The sequence below is a fragment of the Callospermophilus lateralis genome, chromosome 16 (assembly GCF_048772815.1).
Source record: "Callospermophilus lateralis isolate mCalLat2 chromosome 16, mCalLat2.hap1, whole genome shotgun sequence".
NCBI lineage: Eukaryota > Metazoa > Chordata > Mammalia > Rodentia > Sciuridae > Callospermophilus > Callospermophilus lateralis.
The window spans coordinates 22511822-22524011 of record NC_135320.1 but is presented as its reverse complement, the minus strand read 5'-3'; the positions used below and the strand labels follow the sequence as shown (position 1 = coordinate 22524011).

At 36.6% G+C, this 12190-nt stretch overlaps 1 protein-coding gene across 1 annotated transcript in view; it reads left to right on the top strand.

The window, feature by feature from the left end:
- C16H8orf34 (chromosome 16 C8orf34 homolog) overlaps window positions 1–12190 on the top strand; it is a 155879-nt gene that overhangs the window by 119923 nt on the left and 23766 nt on the right. Inside the window, 1 exon segment of the mRNA XM_076836055.1 lies at window positions 447–475. Coding sequence (XP_076692170.1) covers window positions 447–475 — 29 coding nt within the window.

Below are 12190 nucleotides of genomic sequence, written 5' to 3'. Positions count from 1 at the left end.
GTAGTAACAAAAACAGCATGATATTGGGACCAAAACAGCCTGGTAGACCAATGGTACAGGGTAAATCAGTTCTTAAGGAATAAAACTGTAACAGAATAAGTAGTATACTGTATTGTCACCATAACGTAAAGGTGGTTCCACACTTGTCCTGCCAGTTTGCTCTGCCTCTACCAACCTCTAAGAGATGGGGTACTTGTTTGTTGTCCTTGCATAACTTGCTTGCCCTGTTTCAGCATTTTATAGCTGTCACAGTTGACTTCAATCCCTACTTTGTTTTCATTAGTAGACAGTTTGTGCTGCATCATTTTGAAGAACAAATGAAAAGAAAATTTAAATTGGGAGATACACTAGTTTTACAGATGAAATTTTGTTTTTGCATGTAATGTTGGGTTGTTGAAGATTGCTTCTAAAATATTTTTTTTCTACAAATCTCTTTTGAATCGCAGGTATTGCAATTTCAGATGAACTTGATAAGGTAAGATGAAAAGAAAATGTGTGATTTCTATTTTAATCTGCTATCTAAATTAAAGTTAAAACATAAAAATGTTAAAACATAATTTAAGTGTTAACAATTTAAATCTTTCAAAGTTATATAGATTCTCTTATTAATATGTATTACCCGTTCTGTGGAGTCAAGGCCTTTGAAATTAGAGAGAAAAGAACCACTAAGTAATTGCATTAAAAATGAAAACTAGCAACATTATATTATGTAAGTCGTTTGGATTTTGGCTGTATCTAAATGATGATGATGATGATGATGATGACGACGACATAGACACTTACTCAGTCATTAAGTTCGGTCGCTTGTTTTCAGTTTTCTAATATGCCGAGACAATATGATGATTTGAACAGTGGTAGTTGTGAAGTTGCTGGGAGAGGTTTGATTAAGAATGTGTTTTCACACCAGTATCAGTAGCACCACCAATGGATTGACTGTGGGAGTTGCAGAAGAAATTAGTCAAAGATGATTCCTAGATTCAGGAAATCAAGAAGGAGGTGAACTGTGGTGCTGCTTACCAAAATTGGAAAAACCTAGGGAAAGACCAAATTTGTCAGGTGGATAAGAGTTCTCTGTAGGATCATTTGTTTAAGTTCTCTGTTAAGTATGTTTGTATGAGTTGATACTTTGTGAGGGAGATTTGATTCACTGGGATAGAAGTTTCCAATTTTTTTTTTTTTTTTTGTGTGTGTGTGTGTCAGGACCCCTTATAATAAATTGTGGAAGGATCCCAAACAGCTTTGAATTATGCTGATTGTATCCATCAATATTTGCCGTGTTAGAAATTAAAACTGGTAAAAATTTCACATGCTTATATTATTTTAAAAGAAGTAATGACTAAAACCAGTACATTAACACGAATAACATGTATGTACGAAAATGCTTTATTTTGCAAAGCAAAATAATTAGTGAGAAAGTTATCTTGTTTATGTTTTTGGAAACCTCTTTAAGATCTGGCTGTGCAGAAAACTGTTGAATTTCCTTATTTGTTTCTGTATTCAGTCTGTTATAATTTTTTTTGGATGAAAAAAATCAGGCATCAAAAATATAGTTAGAAAAAGGATAAGCACTTAGAAATATAGCCATCATCAATATTTGATGACTATCAGTTAGATATCTCTCTAAACAAAAACTATATTGAAATCTGGCTTGGTGCCTAGATAGGTAGATTGAAAGAACACGATAGAAACTATTGTACAAAATTGGAATCATTTGAATCATGACACTTTAAAATAACCTACAATATAAAAATTGTATTAACAGAAACAATAAATAAAGTTTGTATTCTACCTGAAATAGGAATATACCCATTGAATTTTTCACCATAAAAATGCATTTCTGACTCACTAAAAAATGAATAAAGTATAGGTATATACATTAATATATTCAGATAATGTAATAAATCATCATAACGTTTTAAGACTAGTTTGGTTTCTATCTGTACTAGTGCCATACAAAACTATATATTGACTATATAGAATAGCCTGGGTGATGGGGGGCAGGTGGGATCTGGATTTCTTTATTAATTCCTGCCCTGCTCTGTGTGTCCCTCGTTGTTTTACCCTATTAGTGTCCTTATACCATGACCTTCCTTACAATTTTCAAAAACTTAAGATTTCTATGCCTTGCATTTGTGGACTATGTTCATTTTAAGTACTACATATAATCATCATCACTTCTAAATTCATTTACTTTTTCCAATATAGTCTTCAAAACCCTGGCTGACTGTACCTTGTATGAGTTTGTTCCTCTTCTTGATTCTCTTCTCCCCTTTGCCCTGTTCTCTGACTTGTGGTGGCACTGGTGTCTGTACCATTTTCAGTGAGAAAATGAACATTTATTATTCCTTGTGCTGACATGGATGTAACTCTCACCGGGTAAGTTGTGAATACCCTGACACTTGGTTAAGTACCATCCTCAGGACATATCCTTCCCCTCACGCTGTCTTTCTTCTCAGCCTTAGGTCAGGAAAGTGTTCATTTAATGAAATTGAAAGACACTGCCAGTTTTCATTTACTTACATAATATTTCTATTTTTGAAAACTTTATGGAAATTCCTAAAATTTCTTTGTACATTTATTTTCATTTTTATTGAGGATACTGACAGTTATCATAAATAATACTGTTATTGAAAAATATTTAGGTCAGTGCAAAAGAATAAATAAATAAAACTTGATCCTACTCTTCTTGCATTTGATTTTCAAGGGTGCCAGGGCTATGGCCACCAATCTTTGCTTGCTTGGAGAGCGCCCTTGGCTGAGTGGGAGAAACTGTCCTATAGCACCCCCTGGTGACCATGAAGCTCACAGTCCGGAACTTTCCTGAATAGGCAGAAGTGAAGCTCAGGCAGCTGCCAAGAAACAGTCAATCAGAGTGTTTTGCGGTTTGTGTTGGCCTGGCCTCTGTGTCTTCAATGTAATAAGGAAAGTAATTACAGACCCTTTCTTTTAATCTTTCCTTCATGTTTTTGAGGTTTCATTAAAGATGTATTCTTCTTAACCTTTATAAAACATTGCTCTTTTATTCTCACCTTCCAATTCACCTGTCATTTTGTTGAAATCATTTTTTTTCTGTGACCTTTAAAGTTAGTTGACAAATTCTGATTAAAGTAATGAGAATTTTTAGTTCTACTTAAATAAAATAAATAAAAGAGTAATATTACTGTTAGGGTCTTTTTAAAATTGTGAGAACTCTATCATTACTTATTCTTTAGTCTTTTCACTTCCTTCTTTAGCCAGGATTTGGTTTTCCATGGTTTTATAATAAATTAAAACTACACCAATTTATTATCTTATAGTTGTGTGGTTTAGAAGTTCAGCATGAGTCCCTCTGAGGTAATGTCGAGGTGTTCCTTGGAGCTGCAGTCCTTCCTGAAGGTTCTAGGAGAATTCTCTTTCTCTGCCTTTTTCCAGCTACTGGAAGTTGTTCTGTTCTTTAGTGCCTGGTCCCCTTGCTATATCTGAGAGCCAGCAATGTCTCATTTCTCATTTCACGTAGAAAAGCTCTTTGCTTTTCCAGAATCATGTTAAGTTGGGGCCACATGGCTAATCCAGATAATCTTCCCATCTCAAGGTCTTCAACTTTAATCATACAGAATTCTTTTGGCTATATTATGTAACATATTTATTACCATTACCATTATTTATTATCTTGCCATTTTCTAGCTATGTGGCCCACAGGTTTTAGGGATTAGGATGTAGACATTTTTGAGAGGTCATTATTCTGCCTATACAGCCACTATCCAATTTCACATGGGTAGTACTTTGTATATATATGAGTATGTGTAATTTTATTATATATATAATTTATTAACATATAATTGATACAATTATTAATATATGACTATTTTAATTTTATTAATATATAATTATACATATAATATTCAGGCTCCTATACTTTGAATTTACCCTTCAAAATGCCATATTGTAGACACTGTTAGTGCCAATCCAGTTCCCCGTTACTAAGACAATGTGATCTATCCTTCCACTACCACGTTAGGTGCTTATGATCTTACTCTTCTCCCAAGGGTTGTCTCAACCCAGTGGGATTTATCATAATCAAAGATCCCTGAGTTGGTCTTTTGCCCATGACTGACTGGGCTCTGAGCTGCTTGTCCACATTCCAGAGCTCTGTATGGGATCATCCTGAGAGGAGCCTAAAACCAAAGGCATATCTTTTGCTAGCTTCTCTGTCTTCTCCTGCTTCCTTTACTTTCTTAAAGGTTTCACTTGAGAGAACCCCTCAATAAGTCACTTTCTCAGTCTCTGATTCTAGGAAACTCTAGCTAAGATGAAGCACCTAAGGAACCTACCTAAAGCAGAATCCTGTGCAAAATTTTCCCAGATTCTCTGCTACCTGCCATATTAAGTACAGATTTGTTACGCTAGAATTAAGTCTTTTTTTAAAAAATATTGTATAGCTATAGATGGACAGAATGCCCTTATTTTAATTGTTTATTTTTATGTGGTGCTGAAGGTCAAATCCAGGGCCTCATGCATTCTAGGCAAGTGCTCTGCCACTGAGCTACAGCCCCAGCCTCTAGAATTAAGTCTTTATCTGGGCTCACATTTGTATTCTAGATCTTATATTCCTTTTCTTCTCTATTCAGACTTTGTACTGAACTCAGTACTGCACTTTACTTTGTACTGTACATACTTTGATAGGATCAGAAAGCCAGAGTATAGTACCTCCAGGTCATACTTTCATTTATTCCCCATTTTTGTGCATGCCATTTCTTTCCTTCTCTCCAACTGTTATCCATCCTTCAAACTCCAGCCTTCCCTGGACAGCCTTGCAGAGAGCAAGGTCGTTTTTCATAGTCCCTTGAAGGGTACAGTGACTTCATTCCAATGACATTTCTTGTCTCATATTGTGGGTATTTGTGTTCACTGATTAAAGATGTACCTTAGTATTATGGAAAAATCCATAGATAGACCTTGGCTTGAGTCCTGGCTCCTGTCATTACTACACAGCCCCTAGGAAAGTATCACAGATGCTGAGCTTGAGTTCTTTATGTGTAATATTTAGGGGGTTTAATAACTATTAAAATGATACTAGGGGCTGGGGTTGTGGCTCAGTGGTAGAGCACTTGCTTCCCATGTGTGGGGCACTGGGTTCCATCCTCAGCAACACAAAAATAAAAAATTTTAAAAAAGGTATTGTGTCCATATACAACTAAAAATAAAAAAGAAATTTTTTTCTTTTTAAAAAAATTGATATTAATTTTCTGCTATAGAATAATTGGGGTAGATAGCTAAAATATCCCAAATATGAACATTTCAAAGTATATGGTAAAATCATTTCACAGGGAATAGAACATAGGAAAAATTAAACCTCCTGCACAAAATGTAGGTTTGAGGTTCTGTAATCTTGTTGCAGTTTTGCCACAATTGAATTTTTTTGTTTCTGTTTTACTGCACTGGAGCTCCAACTCAGGCCTCATGCATAGTAGGCAAGCACTCTGCCATTGAACTACATCCCTGGCCCACAACTGAACTTTTTATCAGTGTTGTCATCATCTATAGGATCACAGCAAACTAGGTGTTCATGGGAAACTAATCATTCCTTCTACTGAATCCTGAGAAATTTTTCTTCCATTTATCCTTTTGAAGCAGATGCTGTAATCAACAATGTTATCAAAAATATTCTTATACTTCAGTGCACCAAAAGATACTGTCAACAGAATTGAGAGCCACAACCGAAGGGGCCCCAGCAAACTTCCAGCTGATTGGCTCCTCTGCGGTGATGCTCATTGGGCTGTTTCCCGGCCCTTTCAGACAATGGAGCTGCTTACTGGGGGACTCTTTTGGCTCCGCCCACGCGACTCAGCCAATCGGCCTCAAGAGCAAGAGGAGTGGGGGCGTTGAGAGGCTTGTGGGAAGCTGGTGGTGGCAGTTGGACTCTGAGGGAATTCCTGAAGAGCTTGTGTGGTGTGGCGTGTGTGTTCTAAAAATAAAGTTCGTTTCTGTTTGATAAGTGGCTCCTGAATTGTGCCCAGCCAGACTGCGGCATTTGGTGGGCTGCACGGGGAACGACTGAGGGTAAGTGATAAGGTAAACTGCTCGCCCCTGAGGGTAGGGCAAGAGGATGGGTAGCCATTTTAAGATTCTTCTTTCATTTTGTTTCGCTTTTGTTTTAAGTTGCCTGTCCCTGGAGATGGGGTGAGACGGAAGAAAAACTGCTCACATCTGAGGAAAAACTATTTGCGTCTGAGGAACAGATAGGGAGAAAGGACAGATGGACATTTCAGGAGGATAGAAAGGCTATAATGATTTTGTGTTGTTCCATTTTTGTTTCATTCTGTTTTGGTTTTGTTTGGCGTCATCTTGTTGGGTTGTATTATAGTAGAAATATGGGATCAGAAATTAATAAAAAACAAACCGAAAGAGTGTTAAGTAAATTGTTAGAGGAAGGAGGCATCCCAGTAAAATCAAGAACAGTCAGGGCATACGTTGATACAATACAAAAATGTAGCCCATGGCTTTTTAAGGAGGAGTTGTTAAATATATCACAATGGAACCATCATGGTGAAGATTTAAAAAGAATAGAAAAGAACAGCCCAGGAACTCTGCCAGTTGGCACATTGACATTGTGGGCGTTGGTATCTTGTTTGCTTAGTCCAAAGCTTTCAGTTCAGACAATGGTAGAGGAAGGAGAAGACATATTGATTCAAGTAAAAGAGAAGGTCTCTCGAGCTAGTCAGACAGAGGAAAAAATTCAAGTAAAAGAGGTCTCTCAAGCTAGTCAGACAGAGGAAAAAAATTCAAGTAAAAGAGAGGGTCTCTCGAGCTAGTCAGAGGAAGAAAGTTTAGAGCAGAAAAAGCCATCAGGGGAAAAGTTACAACAGGAGACTGCTACTAACACCTTTCTATCACCAGAGGGCATAAGTGTCCAACCAACAGTGCCACCTCCATATGCTGGGAAGCCCCCAACCCCTGTAGTTGATAGATGGGATCCTGAGACAGGACCTCAAATATTAGCATGCCCTGTATTTGAGCAGGCAGGAGGGCAGTGAATTCACCATGCTTTAGATTTCAAAACAATGAAACAGCTAAAAGAGGCTGTAACAACCTATGGTCCTCAAGCATCCTTCACTGTAAGCATGGTCGAATCCATTACCAACTTGAACATGACGCCAGCAGATTGGACTAGTATGTGTAAAGCTGTGCGAAATGGAGGACAAAACCTGTTATGGAAGGTTGCCAATGAGGAATTTTGCAAGGAGACGGCTAGGAGAAATACAGCAGCTGGTTATCCTCAGAGAAATTTAGATACGTTGTTAGGAAAGGGACCTTATGAGGATCAGCAGCAACAAATTGCATAAGGTCCTGGCATATACTCACAAATTGCTGCAGATGCGGTTAGGGCATGGAAGACTTTATAAGGACTTGGAGGTTTACAAGGTCAATTATCTAAGGTAATACAAGGAGCTAATGAACCTTATGCTGAATTCATAGATAGGCTTATTCAAATAGCTACCAGAGTTTTTGGGAATACAGAACAAGCAATGCCATTAATAAAACAATTGGCTTATGAGCAAGCAAATCGTTGGTGCAGAGAGGTCATTAGACCATGGAAACATGAAGATTTAAACACATATATTAAATCATGTAGAGACATTAATGAACAAGGGCAAGTCTTGGCAGCTGTAGTACAACAGGTTTTAGATGCCAGGCCAAAAACATGCTACAATTGTGAACAAACAGGACATTTTAAAAGGAATTTAAAAGGGTTTAACAAAACTAGGTATCAAAGGAGTAGAATACACCAGGTATTTGCCCATGATGCTGTAGAGGGAGACATTAGGCTAATGAATGCTATTCTCAAACCACCATGGCGGGTACTCCATTATCAAAAAACGAACAAGGACCAGGTGTCTATCCACGATATCGTGGAGAAAGGCATTGGGCTCCATTGCCAAAAAACGGACAGAGGGGCCCAATGCTCCAGGGCCCAAGACCACAAATATATGGGGCACTGGAGGAACCCTGCAACCCCATCAGGGTAGTGCCCAGGATACAATATCCATTAGATCCCTCACTAGACAAACCAGAGGGAGTTCAGGGTTGGACATCTTCACCTCTGCCAGAACAGTACTAACTCCAGAGATGGGAGTTCAAATCATTCCCACCGGGGTAAAAGGACCTCTTCCCCAAGGAACAGTAGACTTATTATTGGGACGCAGTTCTTCTACTCTAAAAGGACATGATAAGTCCTGGGGTAATTGATCCCGATTATGAAGGTGAAATAAAAATTATAGCCAGTTCTCCAAAGGGTATATTCGTAATTTCACCAGGAGATAGAATAGCACAGTTATTAATAATACCCAGCCTACATGATAAATTTTCCAGTCGTACTGTAGAAAGAGTTTCCAGGGGATTAGGCTCCATAGGTGTAGACTGGGCTATGCTTTCTTTAAATTTAGATTCTCACCCCATGCTAAAACTAAATATTTAAGGACATGAATTTAATGGGCTACTGGATACAGGTGCAGACCTTAGCATCATCTCTCCTCAAGAATGGCCAAAACATTGGCCATTACAACAAGCCACTCAAATGCTTTGAGGCCTAGGAGTGGTGACTAATCCCCATAGAAGTGCAACTAGTATTAAATTGGAAGGATCCTAAAGGATGTGAAGGAACTATACAGCCATATGTATTGGATCATCTTCCTGTAAATTTATGGGGATGAGATGTCCTAGATCAATTAGGACTAACATTAACAAATAACATCAATTCAAATGTGTCCACTATTATGGCTAGACAAGGTTTTAGGAAAGGAAAAAGATTAGGAGAACAAGAACAAGGTATAGCAGCACCAATACAAATAGATCAAGGAACAGACAGACATGGATTGGATTTTCAGGAGGGGTCATTGAGACAATAAAAATTACTTGGAAATCAGAAAGACCAGTATGGTTTCCTCAGTGGCTCCTGACTAAAGAAAGGATACAAGCAGCCCATGACCTTGTCAAACAACAATTAGTGGAAGGACATATACAACCTTCTGTATCTCCCCACAATACTCCCATTTTTGTCATCAAAAAGAAATCTGGTAAATGGAGATTATTGCAAGATTTAAGAGCCATTAATAATGAGATGGTTATTATGGGACCTGCTCAATCAGGGATTCCCCAATTGTCTGCTTTGCCAAAAACCTGGTATGTTTTAGTTATAGATATATTAAAGATTATTTTTTTTTCAATTCCAATTCATCCTGAGGATAGTCCACGTTTTGCATTTACTATCCCTGCACTGAATCGTGAAGGTCCTGATCAGAGATATGAATGGAAAGTACTCCCTCAAGGGATGGTTAACAGCCCAACTGTGTGTCAGTTTTACGTTAACAAAGTAATCCAACCACTTAGAAATCAAAATCCTAAACTACAAATATTTCACTATATGGATGATGTATTATTAGCACACAAAGATAAAAACACATTGCTAGAATGTTATGCCACACTTACAAACTTATTAAAAAATTATAATCTAGAGATAGCAATAGATAAAGTACAATTAAATTTTCCAATTAATTATTTAGGAGTTCTATTATCCTCAACCATGGTCCGTCCACTAAAAATTCAAATACGAGTAGATCAACTCAAATCACTTAACGACTTTCAAAAGTTATTAGGAGACATAAATTGGATTAGGCTTTATCTAGGCATACCAACAGGAGAGTTGGACCTTTATTTGATATCCTAAAAGGTCCATCAGATCCAAATTCACCCTGAATGTTAATGCCTGAAGCAAGAAAGGCATTAAAAATCATTGAAACATATATGGAAAATATGCATTTGGATAGAATTGATATAAGTTTGCCTTTATTATTTATTGTACTACCAACAAAAAATATTCCTACAGGAGTATTTTGGCAAGAAGGTCCATTATTATGGATAAATTTATCTTATTCTCCTAACACTATTCTTACTAGGTATCCTGAGACTGTAAGACAATTAATACTCAAAGGAATAAAAGCAGCAAAGGGAGTGTTTGGAATTTCTCCCAATAAAATTATTACTCCATATACTATGGATCAAATTGATGAGTTAGCTAATGAGTTAAATACTTGGGCAATAATCATGTTCAAATCTAATGTTTCATTTGATAACCACTTACCATCTAATCCTTTATTGTCTTTTTGGTCATCACATCCTGTAATTTTTCCAAAAATGTCAAGAAAAACACTTATCATGAATGCTCCAAATATATTCACTGATGGGTCAAATAATGATACAGCAGCAATAGTTACATCTGATCAAACTTTTACATTTTTAGTACCCAAACAATCAGCTCAAAAGGTAGAGCTTAATGCAGTATTACAAGCTTTTGTGATGTTTAAAGATTCTGTATTTAATTTATTTTCTGATAGTCAGTATATAGTTAATGCTATAGTATCCCTTGAAGATGCTGGTAGGATTTCCCCTTCCTCTACTGTTTTCTCTTTGCTTTCCACTATACAAAGTCTAATCTGGGACAGAAAAGATCCATTCTTTATAGGACATATCAGGGCACATACAGGATTGCCTGGAGCCCTTAGTTTGGGCAATGATTTAGCAGATAAAACTACACATGACATACATATTTTCTCTACACTAGAAGAAGCTACAAATTTTCATAAAAAGTTCCATGTCGATGCTAATACTTTACAAAAGCATTTTAAAATAACTAAGGAACAAGCTAGACAAATAATAAAACAATGTCAAAATTGTGTGACCTTTTTACCACAACTTAATCTTAGAGTCAATCCTAGAGGACTGATACCTAACCATATTTGGGCGATGGGCATCACACACTTGTCAGAATTTGGAAAATTAAAATATTTGCGTGTTACAGTTGATACTTCTTCCGGATTTTTGATGCAATGAACTCACACAATGGCATATTATCCATTCTTCTAAAGAAGAAAATATGGTCACATATACAACTTGTGTGAACCTTGAAGACCTGGGTTACATGAAATAAACCAGTCATAGACAAATATCAGAAGATATCACGTATATGAGGTAAAGTAGTGACATTTATAGATGCAGAAACAGAAAGGTAGTTGTCAAGGGTTGGGTGTAAGGGAGATGGGGAGCAGTTTTTTAATGACTATAGAATTTATTTTGCAAGATGAAAGATGTCTGCTTAACATTGGTAGGCCCAGAGACTGAACAATAATGTGAATACATATAGTGCAACTGAATGATACCTTAAAAGTGGTTGTGATATTAATTTTATATTATGCATATTTAACTACAAATAAATACATGCATTTAGTGCTTTAGTACATTTGCTTTTACTACAATGTATCTATACTTTGACTAAATAAGACCATTATTTTAACAGGAATTCTTACAATAACGTCCACCGACCTAGACAGATGTTTTAATGCAAAAGCAAATTTCTGTTAGAACAATTTCAGTGGAAATCTCAATAGTGAAGGAGAGGACAGGCCTCTCTGATGTTCTTTCTAGCTTATGAAAAAAATATATGTTGGAAGATTTAGAGCTATAGGCAGTCCACATACATTTTAGAAAACCCATCAGAAATACTGCTGTCATTCATTCCATGTTGAATGATAATGAGATTGACTTTCTAGTTCTTGAATCTTTAAACAGATGCATAATGATAGTAGACATCATGAATAATAATGTACTATTTAGTGTGTGCTGTATTTTAGACCCTGGGGAAGTATTTCATATAGTTTATCCATTTATCTCAATAAAAATAGCTGACACTATTGAGAACCTTCTATGTGCCAGTCACTATTCTAAATGATTTATCTCATTTATCTTGTTCAGTATTTACTAATGCCCTGTGAAATAGGGATTATTATTGCCACTTGACGAATGAGAAATTTGGACAGAAAGGAGTTACGAAATTTACCTAATATTATATAGATAGAAAATAAAAGAAATGGAACACAAACCAAGGTAAGTTAACTCTAGAACCCAAGCTCTTAACAGTTGTATTTATGGGCTGGAAACTATGACTCCCCAGTTGAACAGATAGAATAACAGGAACTCTTAGAGTCTTATTAGCTCCCCTCAGTCCCGTAGTAAGTGGAAAAGCTAAAATCCAAACCCAGAAATTTGCTGTTCAGAGTCTGTACTCTCAGCCTCTGCAGTGGGTTATGTTCATTATTTCCTATTGTTTTGGCTCCTGGTCCAGAATAATCACTGGAGTAATAACTGCTCTTGTTATTAT